Source organism: Bidens hawaiensis, unplaced genomic scaffold (genome assembly GCF_021521415.1).
Source record: "Bidens hawaiensis isolate Kalapana, Puna unplaced genomic scaffold, B.hawaiensis_p1.1 tig00075854_1, whole genome shotgun sequence".
NCBI classification, from domain to species: Eukaryota; Viridiplantae; Streptophyta; class Magnoliopsida; order Asterales; family Asteraceae; genus Bidens; species Bidens hawaiensis.
The window spans coordinates 38,721-56,072 of record NW_027503131.1 but is presented as its reverse complement, the minus strand read 5'-3'; the positions used below and the strand labels follow the sequence as shown (position 1 = coordinate 56,072).

Below are 17,352 nucleotides of genomic sequence, written 5' to 3'. Positions count from 1 at the left end.
GTGGGGGGTATGATTGGTAAAGTAGTTCATAAACCTATATTATCGGAGGAGAAGGAGGATCTATCCTTTGAATCTGTGACAGTGTTGGTTGAAGGCGGGTAGGAGGTTGTGCGAGGAGATGGATATTCGGTGGAGGGGAAAATCTTTTCGTGTATCGTTTTTGGTAGATACGGTTGATTGGACTCCGGAGTTCATCTTCGATGGTGGGTCTGATGATGATGAGAGTCCAGCTGATAAAGACGAGGTGGATCATACAATTGAAGAGGATGTCATTAGTAAGGATGAAAGAACGGAGCCGGTGGTCATCGCCGGAAATGTTGTCGGAGAGGATTTGGTCGGTTATGGAAATGGTAAAACGGAACCGGTGGTCTCTGACAGAAATGTTGTCGGAGAGGATTTGGTCAGTGAGGATTTTGTGCCGGGTCCCACGTTTAATTTTGACCATTTTGTTAATTTAGAAGGTGGATTTAATGCTGGAAATAGTAATATTAACAAAAGAAAAAAAATTCAAAAGTCCTCTTCTGTGGGCCGGCCTAGTGATGTGGGGTCCAGTGGATCAGGGAATTTGAAAAAAGGGAAAAGGGCCGTACCAATGACCCTTTTGGGCTAAATGAATTGTTGGGTATATAGGATGAATCAGTGTCCAATTTGGGCTCGCATGAAGTGGAGGTGGACTCGTAGGAAGCGGACGGGGTTTCCAATGGGACCTTATCTGGAATTGATGGTAATAATGTTAACGTGACCGAGGAGGAAATCTTAGATCTTAATAATCATCCACAGGAGGGATCGATTAATACAGACAATGGTTGTTTTCATGGACCGACAAATTCTAATGAAATGGATTCAGAGGATTTAAGGTCTCCTTCGAAAATGTACAAAGGGGGACACCGAGGTCTCGGCGACCATTACGTTAGGGGAAAAACTTGGAGTTCGGCTGTCTAATTTTAACGAGATGGTGAAAGAATCGATTGTTCAAGAAGGGGTGCAAATAGGTAAACGATGAATTTCTTATCTATTAATATTCTAGGGATTGGGGTGATTGGTAAATCGGGTTGGATAAAGAAGTTAAAGGAGGATTGAGGGGTTTCGTTTTTAGCTATGCAGGAGACTATGTGTTCGGATACACAGATGTCTGCGTTTTGTAATTTTTGGGGTGGGCAGGGTTTTGAGACGGATTGGGTTAACTCTAATGGACGATCTGGTGTTATTGCAAGTTTGTGGGATCCAAAAGTTTTTCGAAAAGATAGCACAATTTTGAATGATAATTTTGTTGCAACTTCTGGTTTTCTGGTGGATGGGAATCAACGACTTAATGTAGTTAATGTGTACGCCCCTCAAAATAATGTAGATAAGAGAGTTGTTTGGCAGGGGATTATTAGGCTTATTCAGTGTGGGCAAGGGTGGTGGGTTGTGTTAGGTGATTTTAATGCAGTTAGATGTCATGAGGAAAGGAAGAATTCTACCTTTGATCAAGTGTGTGCCAAGGATTTCAATGAATTTATTGATGAAGCGGATATTAAAGAATATAATATGAAAGGTAAGAAGTATACGTTTATGGCTAACAGAGGTGATGTTGTTAAACTCAGCAAGATTGACAGGGTTTTGGTATGCTCCAACTTTATATCTAAGTGGCCGAACGCGTGCTTGAGGGCTTTCCCTAGAGAGCGGTCGGATCACGCACCGTTGGTTTTGTCTTTAGTAGATACCATTTTTGGTCCAAAGCCTTTTCGTTGGTTTAATTCGTGGGGGGGATAGAGCCGATTGTGAGGATGTGGTGGGGAAGATTCTTGTGAGGATGTGGTGGGGAAGATTCTTAGAAATTGTGCTATTTCAGGTCCTTCAAATGTGATTTTAATGAAAATATTCAGGTTGTTAAGAGACAATCTAAAAAAGTGGGTCAAGGATTGCAAAATTAAGGAAGGTGAAAACTTAAAAATTTTTAAATCAGAAAAAGAAGATTTTAAGTTACTTATGGAGGAAAGGGATCTTGAGGAGGATGAGGTGTGGGTGTGGGAACAATGTAAAAAAGGAATAGAGGATATTGAGGCTTTAGGGGCTAAAGATTTAAAACAAAAATCCAGAGTTAAACGGGCGTCCTTCGATGATGATAACACGGCCTTCTTTCATAGTATGGTTAATGGGAGGAAAGTTCAAAAACGCTATTCCAAGTTTGGAGATTAACGGGGAGTGGATTTCTAAACCGACTTTGGTTAAGAAACATGTTTACAAGTTTTTTAGAGAGCACTTTCGAGAAAAATTCACAATTTGGCCAGAGTTGGAATGTGAAGGGATTAGAACCGTCCCTACGGACCTTAAAGATAGTTTGGTGGCTTTTTTCTCTAAAGAGGAAATCAATTCCGCCGGTGTTTGATTGCGGGTCGGATAAAGCTCCTGGACCAGATGGTTTTAATTTTATGTTTGTAAAGAAGTTTTGGGGTTTGTTGGAGAATGACTTTTATAATATTCTTGTGGCCTTTCATGAGTCCGGGGTTATTAGTTCTGGTTGTGGATCTTCTTTTATCACTTTGATTCCCAAAAGTAAAAATCCTTTGGGCCTCAAGGATTACAGACCTATCACGCTCATTGGGATTATTAGTAAAGTGATTTCTAAAATCCTTGCTAATCGTCTCAAAAAGGTGTTGTGGGTGTTGATTTCTGAGTCTCAGTCTGCGTTTCTCAAAGGCAGGTTTATTTTGGATGGGCCTCTTATTGTTTCTGAGCTGGTGGATTGGTTGAAGAAAAAGAATAAGAAGGCATTCCTTTCGAAGATAGATCTTGAGAAGGCGTATGACAACGTTAATTAGAATTTTTTTTGATTAATATTATGCTTCAGATGGGCTTTCTTAACCAGTGGTGTTTGTGGGTTAAAGGGATTTTGGATTCGGCTAGGTCGGCGGTTCTAGTGAATGGGTCGCCGACTTTCGAATTTAATTGTGAAAAAGGGCTTAGACAAGGAGATCCTTTGTCCCCTTTTTTTATTTCTGATCGTGAAGGAGACTCTTTCTTGGATGTTGAATAAAGCTAGAGAGATAGGGGAATTGTCAGGGATTCGCATTTCGGACGTGGATATCACTTATATTTTTTATGCCGACGATGCTCTTATTGTTGGCGAGTGGTCTCAGGAGAGTTTGGAAAAAATAGCTCGGGTCCTTCGGTGATTTTATTTGTGTTCGGGTCTTAGAATTAATTTACATAAGTCCAACTTGTTCGGAATTGAAGTCGAAGACGACGAAGTGGATGGCATGCGGGCCGTGGTGGGGTGTAGAAGGGGATTGTTCCCTTTGATTATTTAGGGATCAAAGTGGGGGCAAACATGAATCGCATTGGCAATTGGTCTTCTGTTATTAATGTGGTGGAGAAGCGGCTCACCTCGTGGAAGTCTAGACTTCTATCTATTGGAGGAAGAGTAACTCTTATAAGATCGGTTTTAGAGAATCTTCCCATTTATTATTTCTCGTTTTTCAAAGCTCCTTCGGCGGTGATTGAAAAGTTAGAAGGTATTATGAGACGTTTTTTATGGGGAGGATCTAGTGAAGGAAAAAAGATCAATTGGGTTGCTTGGGAGAGAGTGACGAGGCCGGGGAAATTTGGTGGGTTGGGTTTAAGTCGATTAAAAGATACTAATGAAGCTCTTCTACTTAAATGGAGTTGGCGGTTCAAAAAGGATGGGAATTATTTATGGAAGGAATTCATTACAGCATGTCATGGTGGAACTCGAAGTTGGTCCTTCTTACCACTAAGATTGGGGAGAGATAGTGAAGATTGGGGAGCGTTCGGTTAGTAATGGTTAAAAACTTAATAGTTTCTTGCGTGGCGTTGCTGGGGATGGTGTAAACATTAGATTTTGGTGTGACCCATGGCTCTCAGAATTTCCTTTACGATGTATGTATCCTAATATTTTTAGATTGGAATCTCAAAAATGGTGCAGCGTGGCGGATAGAGTGAGTCTCCAAAATAATGATCGGGTCATGAGATGGGCTTAGCGGCAGGATCCCAGATCATCGGTAGAGATAAATGAGTTATTTGGGCTTCTGTCCAATATATATGAGTACGAATGGGTTGCTGGATGTGATAAATGGATGTGGGTTGGATCTGAAGATGGCATGTTCTCGGTTTCTGCTGCAAAAAACTTATTATTGATAGCCGACAATATGAACCCTTTTTTAAGTTTATATGGGATGGGTGGATGCCGATCAAGTGTAATGTGTTGGCGTTGCGAGCAGAGAAGGACAAGATTCCTACTAAAATTGCTTTAAATAAGCGAGGGATGGGTCATAGCGAGAACAGTTGTCCGTTTTGTGATTCGCATCAAGAATCCGCTAATCATATTTTCACAGGTTGTATTTTTGCAGCTGAGATATGGGATAGGATTGCCGTGTGGTGCCGTTTGGATTCTATTTTTGTGTTTGAAGTTCGGGATATTCTTGGATTAGCGAAAGGTTTAAAGAAGACGAAACTCGACAAAAAGGTGGCTCATTGTATAGTGGTTACGACCTTATGGAGTTTGTGAAATGCAAGAAATGAGAAGATTTTTCAGGATAAAGAGGCAAAAGCTTTCGAGGTGGTGTCCAAGATTAAATATTGTTCGTATTTTTGGATTCGAGATAGGTCTAGATTTAAATATATAGAATGGAACGATTGGTGTAACTATCCTTTTGGGTTGATGTAACTTGGTTTTCCTTGCGGCCCTCGTTTTGAGGACTTGCAGGTCGTTTGTGGTGAATGAAGCTTATTTTTCAAAAAAAAAAGATAAAATAACAAATATGATATGAATTTATTTAGATTTACATTTATAGCCTAATTTTTCTCTTAATTCTCTAAGTTATAACCCTTTTGTCAAAATGGTTTTAACTCATAACCCATAGATATTTAGGATGAATGAGAAAAGAGGTTAGAGAATTAGGAAAGAAATTTAAGTTATGATTGATTATAGTAAGGACACTATCATTACTTTTGTTTATTAGTTATTAGAATTAGAATAGTAAGATAAGATAAGATAAGAATCTAAGATGTTTCATGTTATTATGAGAATAATGGACATGGGCGAAAGGCGGCTGCTCATTGGGCTTAAGGAGTGGATGACTAAAGTTGTGGGCTCATTATGACTTAAAGTTGGGCTTCTCAATCTATGTCTCATAAATGCGAGAGCGTCTAAGGTGCTGTTTGTTTTTTAAAAGGTAAAATGTCTGCAGTTTGCGAACCACACATATGTGGAAGAAAACGTGGACCAAGCATCTGTAGTATGCAAGAAAAAGACTTTTTGTTTTTGAACGTCTGCAGAGTGCTATAATAAACAGAAATTTAAAAAAACAATTCATTATACCTAACTTTTCTACAAACTTTCTTCAACCAAAAATTAATAATAATCGAACACATGTAGCAATAAACAAGCAACAACAACATTCATTATATCAATCCTTTCTACAAACTTTCTTTATACCTAAACTTTTCTACAAACTTTCTTCAACAAAAAATTAATAATAATTGAACAATTACAAGAATGGTGAATATTAAACTAATCATTTTGTCTGCACCACACTGATATGTTGGATATGCTGAGAAGAGATTGGAAGAAGTGAGAAGTGGAAGGTCCAAGTCTGCACTAAGAAGAGGACGAGCAGACGTTTTTTAATGAAACGTCTTCGAAAAAACAAACAGTCTTCAGAGGGCAATGTTTGCGTGTGGTCTGGGCGGTGCAGACAAAAGAGGTCATGAAGATCTTTTGTGAAAAAACAAGCACCCCTAAGATAGGAGACGTTTCTTAAAGGTGTTAACTGTTAAGTTAATAGAGTTCTCGGTTAGATCATGGTCTTGAATCAGTTTAACATCGACATCAAAGGATCAATTTCTTACATTATCCTAAAAAAACATTATTTCTGTCATACAAAAAAAAAGTTGGGTAAAACATTCTTTGTTGAGATAAAAAAAAAATCAAGATTCGCGTTTTCTAATACATAGTAAGGTAGACAGAGACTTTAATTTCATCGTGAAGGTAAGGTGAACCATTATAGGTCTATATTGAGCTTATATACAAGTATGCAATTCCTGCGCATTCAACAATAGCCACATGTAAAACAGATAAGTTGTCAAAGATAAAAGCCAACTCAAACCGCGCATACATAAACCACCTGTTTGGTTTAGAACTTTTGGATAATTAGATTTTATGGTTCATTTACGTTTGACTGACCGAATTAATCACACAGAGAATTAAACCAAACGCTGTATTTTTTACAAATAATATGCTACATGTCGAAAAGTTACATTGTGTGTTTTTCTTATGAACATATTAGTTGTCCCTCTTTTCAATTAACAAAATTGACAAATAAAATATATTTAGCTACATTATAGATATCACTGGAGATGATCAAATTGGCTTTTCAATATACTTAACCAAATTAAATAACAAGCTTCAACTTCAAACCCAGTATGAGCTTCTTATCACAACCTTACTGATTACTAAGTGTAAACAAGGGAGTTAAAATAAACTCTTAAAGCTCAGTATTTGAAAAGAGAAGTAAAAACAAAACTCAATGCCACCGTTATTGTTTTGAAAACTCAAAACCTAAAATCATTTTTTTTTTGAAAATAGATTAGCATGTAAATTAAAAGTTAAACTAACAAGGCTATGAGTCATTGTTTTGAAAACTCAACCTCAATCTCTCTCTATAACATATTGAGTTCTACATGGGCTCATAAAAATTATCCGTACTCATGGACTCCTTGATTAACTGCAAAAGTCATACAATATACGAATAATCTACATTTGATCATGTATTCATACAATGATTATTAATGATTAGGAAATACATGGTTTCAAAGGATTATTGTCCTATACATTGAAGTTACTCCAACAAAGAAGTGTATCATTTGATACTCTCAATAACAGCATCAAATGATACAAGCAGTTAAAGAGTGTGACACTCCAAAATCAAGACCGAGTGTACAAAGCGATGTCCATAGCACTAGACACTAGCATAAACCCACATCAGATCTACAACAACACTTCACCACTTCCCCATTTGACCCTTCAAGTAGCACGCCCAACTCCATTTGTCCCACCACCAATACCTTGGCCGTCAGAGCAACCAGGGACAAAGTCACAAAGACTCATATGGCTTCAATGTGGGTCATGTGGCGCCTTCATCCAAAGTTACATAGTGTGGATGTGGGGTGGTACTAGCGCTGTGAATATCACCAGAACACTTGGCGTAATGAGAATTCCTTTAGGTTTTTTAACCATTTAGTCATCGATTATTTGCATATACAAAGAAAGAAAATAATAAAAAACTCAAAAAAATAACTAGGAAGCAATTAGGAAAGTTTTTTTATCAAAATTAGGAAACTTTTTTTTTATCAAAATGGGTTGAGGAGAAAAAGTAATTACCGTAACAACTGACTTTAAAAATATTTATGAAAATAAGATTTTTTATATATCACTTATTTTAATAATCAACATTACAATCTTTTTACTTAATCAACTAATTTGTTCAAAAACATAATCCGTAATTTCTTCATCACCACTTCCTCTAAAACATCAACCACCTCATCATTGTCTAATACAGTAATACTACATCAAGAATGATGCATTCTGATAGAGAACAAAGATTAATATTACGTACTATGCATTGATTAATTGTACCAAGAGCTATCTACGGCACCAGCACAGCCCAACATCACACCATGTCAAAACCACCCCACCACAACGCTATTGGAGCACCCCTACTACTACGCTTCAATGCTACTATAATAGCAATGCCCATCTTTTACACCGTAACACAACAGCCATTTACCAAAAATAGCACCACCACCTAATCTATAGGTCAGGTAACAGCACAAAGAAGCTTTAACTGGCTACGATATGTAGATGTTAAAAAAACAAGCACTGGAGGAAAAAGCAACAATAGAGACATGACTAGATGCTACAACATAGCACCAATGTGTGGGTGGTACTATTAAAAATCGAATGGATTTTAGAATAATAATTTATATAAAAAGTGTAGGAACCTCAGAATGCATTAACAGAAACTGGATCCTGTAATGCCAGAATATTAGCACCAATTAACGTACAGCACTCGATACACCATCAATGAGATGAACAAGCGACTCTAAAATGTAATGCCAACATCTACTTTTTATTTATTAATAAAATAAAAAAGCCTCAGTGAAAGTACTAATCAAAGAAGGATCTCAGAGAGAACCATTTCATATGGTACGGACAATACATCATCGGCAAAAAAAGATTAATTATTAACGATTGAGAAGGATATTGGGGACGTCGGCGGCTTGAATTTGAATGATGAAAGTGTTATGGGGAAGTTGTGTCTTTATAGCGATGAAGGAAACCCTAGTTTGTGTGAAAATTACCATAACACCCTTCGTCTTTTTCCTCTATTTTTATAAGATTAATTAATTAATTAATTTTACCAAGTAAAAAAAGAATGTTTGAAATGTTTTGTATCAGTTTTATTAATTTATTCATTTTCTCTGTCAATAATATGTAAGCAGTTTTCTCTCTCTCTCTCTCTCTCTCTCTCTCTCTCTCTCTCTCTCTCTCTCTCTCTCTCTTCTCTCTCTCTCTTTGGTTTTTTTAGAATTGTTAAAGTCAACCGGCAAAAGCCGCATAACCAAACCCCCTTCACAACTTGGAAGGGAGTCACAACGACGCACTACATTAAAAAGAACTTACACTATTTTTGTCTATCTATCGACTTACTTTTGGATTTATGTTTATAGCATGTAGCCTATAAACATAATATCTCCTATAATCTCTTATATCTTTACCTTTTTGGAACAAAAAAATTTTCGTTTCTCGTCTTTCAGATTTTCTAACAAGCCACAATAATAATAATAATACTGTGAAACACTTTTCTTTTCTCCAAGCCCCACCAAGCTGTGAAGCTCCAACAAGTCTTTAATCGAGAAACCGAAAATAGGAGGAACATTACACCATATGCTAATATGGTCCCAAATCCCAACAGCAACCGCGCAACCAGAAAAAATATGATCAAACAAGCCTAGGGGTGAGCAATTCGCGGTTCCGAACCGCTAGAACCGGGGAACCGGAACCGAAAAGCCAGATCCGAACCGTATTATTGTATTTCGGGTCCGGTTCCGGTTCTTAAATTTGGTTGAAAACGGTTCCCGGTTCGGTTCCGGTTAGAACCGACGGTTCCGATTATAGAACCACTAGAACTAGGTTAGGTTTAAATTTGAAGATTATATTTAAAATCTTATTTATTTAGTAGGCTTTCATGCATCCATGTACGGACGACCATTCACGTTCTCACTTTCCCGGTTACATTAAATCTCTTATAACATCATAAACAATAATCATTTTCCACGGCCATAAATCTGTTTTGAAAAATAATTGTTTTCTGAAATATTTTGAGTTATTCTAATCTATTTTCAATCCCATTCATTAAAATATAATATGTTGATATGATAATGCTTTATTTTGTGGGTTGTCGCTTGTTTTTTACACCTTCTAATATTTAATATTTAGAATTTTAATTGAAAATCGGTTCTGGCAAGAACCGTTTACACAAGAACTGTTTAACTCAGTTCCAAACTGAATCGGAACCGTTAAAATACGGTTCGGTTCCGGTTCTTATATTTAGCATTTAACGGTTCCGATTCGGTTCCGGTTCCGATTCGGTTCTTGCGGTTCTTAACCGTTGCACAGCCCTAAACAAGCCCCACCCGCTTCACAAAGAGGGCGCAACCGAACTGGCACATGAAGGCGCTTCCTGGGTAGGTAAACGATTCATTTCAGCTCTCCAAGCGTGAATCGAACACTTCAACGACACCCACTTACTCCACTTTAACACGTAATTATTGGAGTGATCGTTATCTTTCAGCAACAACATCTTTACTTAACCAAAAAAAAAACCCTGACGAATCTCCCATCCGTTATCTTTCAGCAACAACATCTTTACAATGACACTTTCTTTGGAAATATTATACCATACAACTGTAAATTTCTTGTTAATGAATTGACATTCTTCCACAGCCCCTCTTTGTTTGTTTTATGCCTCCATGCCCATTTAGCCAACAACACCACTTATTCCTGATATACCGAGGCCTCCCTGGTAGCGCAACCCCCCTATCCAAGCCACCCAATGAATCTTATTAATGTTCATCGATCCAATCCCTTCATCTTAACTTCTAGGATCTTTACCACTTTGGTAGGAACTTTGAAAAGAGATAGATAGTAAACCGGTAGGCTCTCAAGCACATACATATTTAATTAACTTCATCCTTCCACCAATCAATAAAGTTCAGGCATTTCATAAAGCTAAACGGTATGAATATTTAAATTACTCTTTTTATTACAAAATTATCTTTCACCTTTTATTATTTAAAAAATGTAGATAACAAAAAAAATTAATGTGTATTGTGACACGAATTGTAGTAGGGTTGTGCATTGCCAACCCTCATCTCCAGTAGTGATTCTGTCACCACCGTCCATTGATTTTAGACTATCGTGTTGGAGGTAATAGCCACTAGCATCAATTTTGTGATGATTTGAAGTTGTTACTTATAGATCTAGGGTAATGTTATTGAAGGTGTTGTAGGCCAAATGTTAAGAATGAAAACTAACTGAAACTTACAATTTGCTTATGTAAGTTATATTAGTCATTGTAATAATATTTGCCATGTTTAGAGGCTTACATAAAGTGGCTGCTTTTTCTATTTACAAAATCTTAACCATTGAAGCCACATATTAGTAGCTGCTATTTTATGCAGCTTACATAACCTTCCTATCATATTTAGGTTAGTAATAGTTTATAGAAGACAAAACGTTTACAAAAGTCGGTTGGTTCGCCTAATCAGATATTGGCTATGTATTGGCCTTTTTGTCCTTAGCAAAATAGTCTTCCCCAGCTTCGGTTAGCTTCAGTTGGTAGTCTTTTGGTCTTTCACCTTTGGGATGTCGTTATCTGAACCTGACAATCATTTAAAGGCTAAAGTTAGTATATGCATTGTGTTTTGATGTAGTTAGGGATGGTGTTACCTGGTGTGTCTGGTTCCTGTCTTTTTGACCCAGTTATTTTTGGATCGGGTGTTGCTGGTGTGATTGTAAGGGGTCTTTCAATTAGTCTTTGGGTAATGAGTGGCTGGCCGTCTCCAATGTTTGTAGCTTTGTTGACAATGATCGTTCGGTGTGCTTTCATTGTTAATTCAAAGAGTTTAAGTTGACCGATTTGCGTGGCGAGTTCATGTGGGATGACTTTTGGATCATTATTTGCACCTTGAACGACCAATGTCTTGCAAGGGATTTTGAGTATATATGACATGGCATCATTGAAGAAGACGAATTTTGTTGTTGCTGTATCGTCTATGATGGAACCGTTGATACAATAGCCGAAACCATAAAAGTTATATAGTTAGTAAAATTTAGTAAGTTGGTATTTTTTATGTTGTGTATTACTACCTGAATCTTGGTTCGATGTTGTCATGATCTTTGCAGACGTAGTTGTCTTCTTGCTCCTCTAGTTTCCGTGTGCATTTTGAACACTTGACAGTATACCACGTCCGATGAGCTTCAAAGTCTTTTATGCGAGCAACACATTTATAATTTGACTGCTGTGGAAAACTTGAGTGTTAGTGACCCCACAGAAAAAAAAAACCATTTTACCTATATAGAACGACAGATTGTAAAAACTGATTTTGACACTACTGATTGATTTAGAAACCAATTCCAATTTAATATCCAACTTCTGATGTATTTAACAATGAGGTGGTTGATTACCTTGTTTCCTGGATTGCTGTTGAGCATTTGGTGTATGGTAACATTAGTTTGAAGAGGCGGAAGAGCTTTCAATGTTGCAACCTTTTCTTTGAATTCGGTGAATATAGGGTTGATGTGTATGGTCGTGGCTCTTGTAGTTTCCAACTGTGCCACTGTAGATGGGTGTTGGATTTAAAGATAGAAACTATTGTAAAGTATAACGACCTGGTACACATCTAAAGATTGGCATCATACCTCTGTATATCGATGCGGTTGTTGATGTTATGGCAATTATGTCGCCTTCACGTATGTCATTACTTGCAAGATGTTCCATATCTTTCCAGAATGTTATCTCGACCTCTTTATTCCTGTTGTAGTAAGGTATGTCAGCTTGTATCATTTACACCCTTACAGCATCCACAATAAAGAGGGACATTCCACTAAACCACCAAACAAAACGCGACAGTTTTTTAATAATAAGTTCTCATTTGGCTGGCAAATTATAAAATTATAATTTTGACAGTTTTTCGTAAAACCGCGAGCCAAACCGTTATTAGCGTTTCCTATTATTGAAAACTATAGCCGAACTGTTGAGATTTAAAACTGAACCAAACATAACCGTACTAACGGTTTGGTTCCGACCAGTTTGGTTTCACAATTTAGACTTTATTAGCCTTTATAATCAGGAATGCATAACTAAATAGAATTGTTAATATTTCACTTCATGTGTAAAGTATCATGTGTACCATTCGTCTTGTATGAGAATTTTCTTCAATTTATCGCCTTTGGCTGTGTTCTGAGTGAACTTTCTCTCAACTCGTCCGATGTAGTCTGCATAGAAGATGTACAAAGAAACAAATGGTGGCTGATATGAGATCAAAATAGCTTAATAAAGTTAAAAATAACCAACAAAAATAATTGTGCTATTATCTGCTTTGGAACCGTAGAAATTGAAACCCAATACTCCAGAAATTGAAACCCAAAAGAAGTCCAAATTAACCATGTAAATTACCTGCTAGGGGCTTTGGGTCCTGTCGATGTGCCTCTAGTGACTGATGAGTCGCAAATCTGAAGTAGTAGCACGGTATGTCAACATCGTTGAGAGGTATAAAGATAGCCTTCATTCCAATGCTTAACGAAGCATTGTGGTCTACTACCCTGTTTACCTTTCTTGCAAAGGTAGATACATAATTTGAAACTGTGTAGCATGCTTGCACCTTGAGAATTTCATCAAAATGTTCTTGCTGATTCAGTTCTGCTATTACCTCAATAGCATCACCCTGTATAAAAAAGTGTTAGTAAGATTCAAATGTGTTGTTTGAGTCACAATGAAGGTAAAACTAATACATAAATTATCTTATTGAAATTAAAGTTGACTACTTACATGATGGTCTACAAACAGGTAGCATAGATCTTTTTGGTATTTAGGTATCCATTTTTTCAAAACCCTTATCTGTATCGGCTGCGGTTTTGATCGTGGTTTGATGTCACGAATACGTATTAAGTTCATTGCCATAAGGTTATCTGTTATGTAGGTCATCAATATAAGCAATAGATGTAAGGTGTATAATGTATGTATGTGTGTGTATTTATGATAAGACTGTGTTGAGTAATTATGTACAAAGTAAACATATATTTGTGTGTATGATTAGTATATGTTAAGTGTCATAGTTGTGTTATCTAGTAGTCTAGTTTGCTGTACTGTCTATTTCTTTTAGAAAATCAGAGTAGACAATATTTTTTGTTGTAGCTGGATCATCGTTGTCATGTGGAACAATAACAATTTTTATGGAGTTTGGTGTGATTGCTCTTGATAGCGCGACGTATAGTTGGCCATGAGTGAACACGGGATTTGGCAAATAGATACCTATCTTGTCTAGAGATTGACCTTGGCTTTTGTTTATTGTCATTGCGTAGCATAGTCTTAACGGGAATTGTTTCCTTTTGAATTCAAATGGAAGTTCTTTGTCTTTATGCGTTAATGATATCTTTGGAATGTACACTCGGCGACCTATGAACTTCCCTGTCATTATTTGCACTTCGACAATTGCTGGTAGAAGTTGTGTAACTATAAGTCGTGTGCCATTACAAAGGCCGCCTCTAGGGTTGGGATTTCTTAGTAGTATGACCGGAGAATTAACTTGCAATTCAAGCGCATGTGTTGGAAGACCGTTGAAGTTTAGAAGGTTAAGGTATTCAACAGGATACAAAACCTCTATATCAGTGTTGTCACCCGGATGAGGAACAACAGAGTCTATGCTTGTATAGGTTGTGGCTGTTCCTGGGGCCATATTGATAACCATAGCATTAATTTCATGGACCACGTCGTTTTTAGGACATATAATAGCCTTCCTTGAAAGCGTTGTCGCATCTGGGGTATGTAATGTATCGTTGTCGTATATGAAGTGTATAAGTTCTGTAAGTGCATTGTCAGTATAGGGTATTAGATATTGGGCAGGTATGCGTATGACTTTCATGTCTTGTGGGTCACTGATGTCGGGCGTACCAACATTGCCATCACCTACAGAGACCAACCATGAGGAAAATGTAGAGATTAGGTTTTGTTCACTTGTACTAATGTTTGGTCTCTGTAGTTGCATGTTTTCAGTTAACATATACACTTTGAAATTGTTCCACAAATAAGATCTTGGTAATGACGAAGCAAGAATTCCTGACTTTGAAGCACCAGGTACTATCGGAAGTGTTTGTCTGAAGTCACCGCCAAGTAAGACTGACTTCCCACCAAAAGGTTTATCTTGACAATCAAGTAAGTCTTGAAGAGATCTGTCTAGTGTTTCAAAGCATCTTCGGTCGTTCATTGGTGCCTCATCCCAAATGATAAGAGACGTCTCAGTTAGTAGTTAGGCAAGCTGTGTGTTTTTCTTAATGTGACATAATGAATTGTCTGTGACGTCTAATGGGATCTTGAATCTCGAGTGGGCTGTACGACCCGATGGGAGTAACAATGACGCAATGCCTGAGGCAGCGACAACCAAAACGATTCTGCCATTGGATCGCAAAGCAGAAATTATTGTTGTCCATAAGAAGGTTTTCCCTGTTCCACCATGCCCGTACACAAACACTAATACTTGATGGGCAGAAGCTATTGCGGATGTGACATCTTCATATATTCTGGTTTGCTGAGAGTTGAGCTTTGATAGGCATGTTTGGTGTTCAACTGAGAGCATATGTCGGTCGTAGTTCCTTTCTTCCATTAGAAGGCTGTTTTGTAACTGTTTAAGCAAATCAACTCTAGGCAAAGGCAGGCCGAAATCTGTTAATGATTTAGAAGGTGAACCTGAACGAAGTAACAATTCAAGCTCATACAGAACGTACTGTCTTTGATCATCTTCATTTGTAATGCCAAAGTTTCGTTGCCCATCGTCTGCCATTTTGTGCCATTAGTCATTCCACATCTTTAATGGGTCTGTTATATCACAAAAAAGCAGCATTTGAGTAAATAACGCTCGTAGTTCAGTAGCTGTGGCCCAAATGGCAGCCTCCTGGAATGCCCCTGACCATTCTACATCATCTCCAAGCAGCCCTAACTTCTCACATGTAGCACGAAAGGTTGAGCATATCTCACCATTGACTGTTCGTATAGATGCGAATGATGTACAACCTCTTTGATGGCCTAATAGCATACGCAAAAAGAAGCTTTCTCCACAGCTAGGATGTATGTAAATTAGTCTTCCAATCGCTGGAGGTTTGTCTGTTGATCGTCTTAGCCAGGCTTTAGATGACGGATCCCATCTATACTCTGTCAGATAGTCAATGTATCTTAGATGCCGACCACTATTGTCTTTCCCGTTGTTAGACAGCCACTCTGTTAAAGTTGTTCGTCTAGTGAACGTGTTGCTGGCAAGATTTTCAAGGTTGTCGTTGTCCCTAAAAGTAATGTGCTGCATGTTTTCTAAGTGGACAGCAAGGACTTGTACTGCAGGGTTTCTATCATGAATGTCAAAGTTGAATATCCTCCATGCAGCTTCGTGTGGACAAATGAATCTACCATCAACAAAATTTTGAATCTCATTGATAGGTGAACATTTACCTCTATCTCGCACGTCAATCAGAGTTGGTGATGTTGAGATATTGTAATGAATGCGGTCCACACCCTTTGATATATATTTGAAAAGATACTTGATAAGCATACTCCAACCGCAATACTCAACATTTATATGAGCCATGAAATGCAAAGATAGAGTGCGGTTGTAAGGCACAACGCATCTGCTATCTATCTTAACACCATTCTAAACTACAAAGAACCTGTCGGGCCTCCTTCTATAATGTATATGACCGTTGTCGTCGAAGTAGGTCTCGGGTTCATAGTGTTTTGGAAAGTTCTTAGAGCAAGAACCTGACAACATACATTGTGAATTTGGTCTAAGAAGCCCACATGGCCCATGAATCATCAGATCAGTAACTATTTTGTATAGATGATGGTCGACTGAAGGATCTGGGATCTCAGCAGAGATGAATTTGTCAACGTCATAGGCATCTTTAATCACACTTGTAGGAGCCACCCATAGAAGTATATGACAATGAGGAAGGCCTCTCTTTTGAAACTCAACTGTATATAAATATGCAGTGATATCGCCAAACACTTTCCTAGTCTTAACAAATTTAAGAAACAACCGTAGTTTTATGTGACCCGTGCAATTATATCCGGACGATCTTGTGACTTCAATGATGGATAGCGCGACAAATACCTTTCAATCTCAGGCCACTTAACATTACACGTGAATGTAATGAAATACTGAGGTTTACCATGCACTCTGCAAATAGCGAGAGCATCTTGGTAGTGTTTGTACATGTAGCGTGGGCTACCGACAAAAGATGAGGGCAAAACAGTGCGCTTACAAACATCTTTACCATTAGTATCACCACGCTGAACCGCGTCTTGTATACCTTGAAGGAAGTCAGCACGGAAAGTGTTCTGGTTAAGCCTTATATAGTCTAGTCGACTCTCTTCAATACAAATGTAAACGTCTACGATGAACTGTTGTAGCAAACGACCGCCCCTTAAAAGTAACGTATATAAGTTATAACGATCGTGCAGCAAATAGCTATAGTACATATTCATGGTAAGCTTTTTGCCTCGTGAATTGCCATCACCACGAAGATAAAGATCAGATGACCACCCGTGCTCACCATAAAGGAAAAGAAGAGGATATTGTAACGGCATATACAAAGGATGAATCTTGTTTATACGTTGTGGGCCACCGTCTTTATGCCTAATGATAATATCAAATTGCGTACATGTCAGATCAGGGGTCAGTCACAATTGCACCGATACACGCTTGAGATGGCATATCATAAGAAACTTTATCACGTGAACCGTAAAGACGAACACAAAAGTCAGGTACATCAGACGACGAACAAAGATCCCTAGCCGTGCGGAACAGCTTAACCAACGCGTTAGTAGATTCCAGTATGGTAAGAAGAATGCTAACGGTTTCAGGACATAAAGACGTCTGACCACCCGAGGAAAAAGGATGCAGTCGGTTGGCTATTTCATTCTCTGTGTCATAGACGTACATTTGCAAGAAACATGGCCTCTCATTAGGAGGTGGACATAACGTACCTAACCAATGATGAATCTGACCACTTATCTTAAAAAC

The 17,352-nt window shown here is 37.9% G+C and overlaps 3 protein-coding genes across 3 annotated transcripts; 1 reads left to right on the top strand and 2 right to left on the bottom strand.

Moving 5' to 3' along the window:
• Positions 1–1,128: 1,128 nt before the first annotated feature.
• LOC143606611 (uncharacterized) lies at positions 1,129–2,181 on the top strand. The gene is made up of 2 exons (XM_077082324.1): positions 1,129–1,682; positions 1,869–2,181. Exons 1-2 carry the CDS (start codon positions 1,129–1,131, stop codon positions 2,179–2,181), a joined length of 867 nt encoding a protein of 288 aa, XP_076938439.1.
• Positions 2,182–13,419: 11,238 nt separating this feature from the next.
• Positions 13,420–14,550, bottom strand: LOC143606610 (uncharacterized). Its single transcript, XM_077082323.1, has one exon. The coding sequence runs from the start codon at positions 14,548–14,550 to the stop codon at positions 13,420–13,422; it is 1,131 nt and encodes a 376-aa protein (XP_076938438.1).
• Positions 14,551–14,592: 42 nt separating this feature from the next.
• On the bottom strand, positions 14,593–15,123 carry LOC143606609 (uncharacterized). The gene has a single exon (XM_077082321.1). The coding sequence runs from the start codon at positions 15,121–15,123 to the stop codon at positions 14,593–14,595; it is 531 nt and encodes a 176-aa protein (XP_076938436.1).
• Between the last annotated feature and the right edge of the window lie 2,229 nt (positions 15,124–17,352).

Excerpts from the sequence above, each read along its gene's own strand:
- LOC143606609 (XM_077082321.1), bottom strand. The coding sequence starts at position 15,123 with ATGGCAGACGATGGGCAACGAAACTTTGGCATTACAAATGAAGATGAT.
- LOC143606611 (XM_077082324.1), top strand. The coding sequence starts at position 1,129 with ATGTCTGCGTTTTGTAATTTTTGGGGTGGGCAGGGTTTTGAGACGGAT. Across the intron at positions 1,683-1,868 it reads GAGCGGTCGGATCACGCACC|GTTGTTAAGAGACAATCTAA; the intron begins GTTGGTTTTGTC and ends GAAAATATTCAG.
- LOC143606610 (XM_077082323.1), bottom strand. The coding sequence starts at position 14,550 with ATGAACGACCGAAGATGCTTTGAAACACTAGACAGATCTCTTCAAGAC.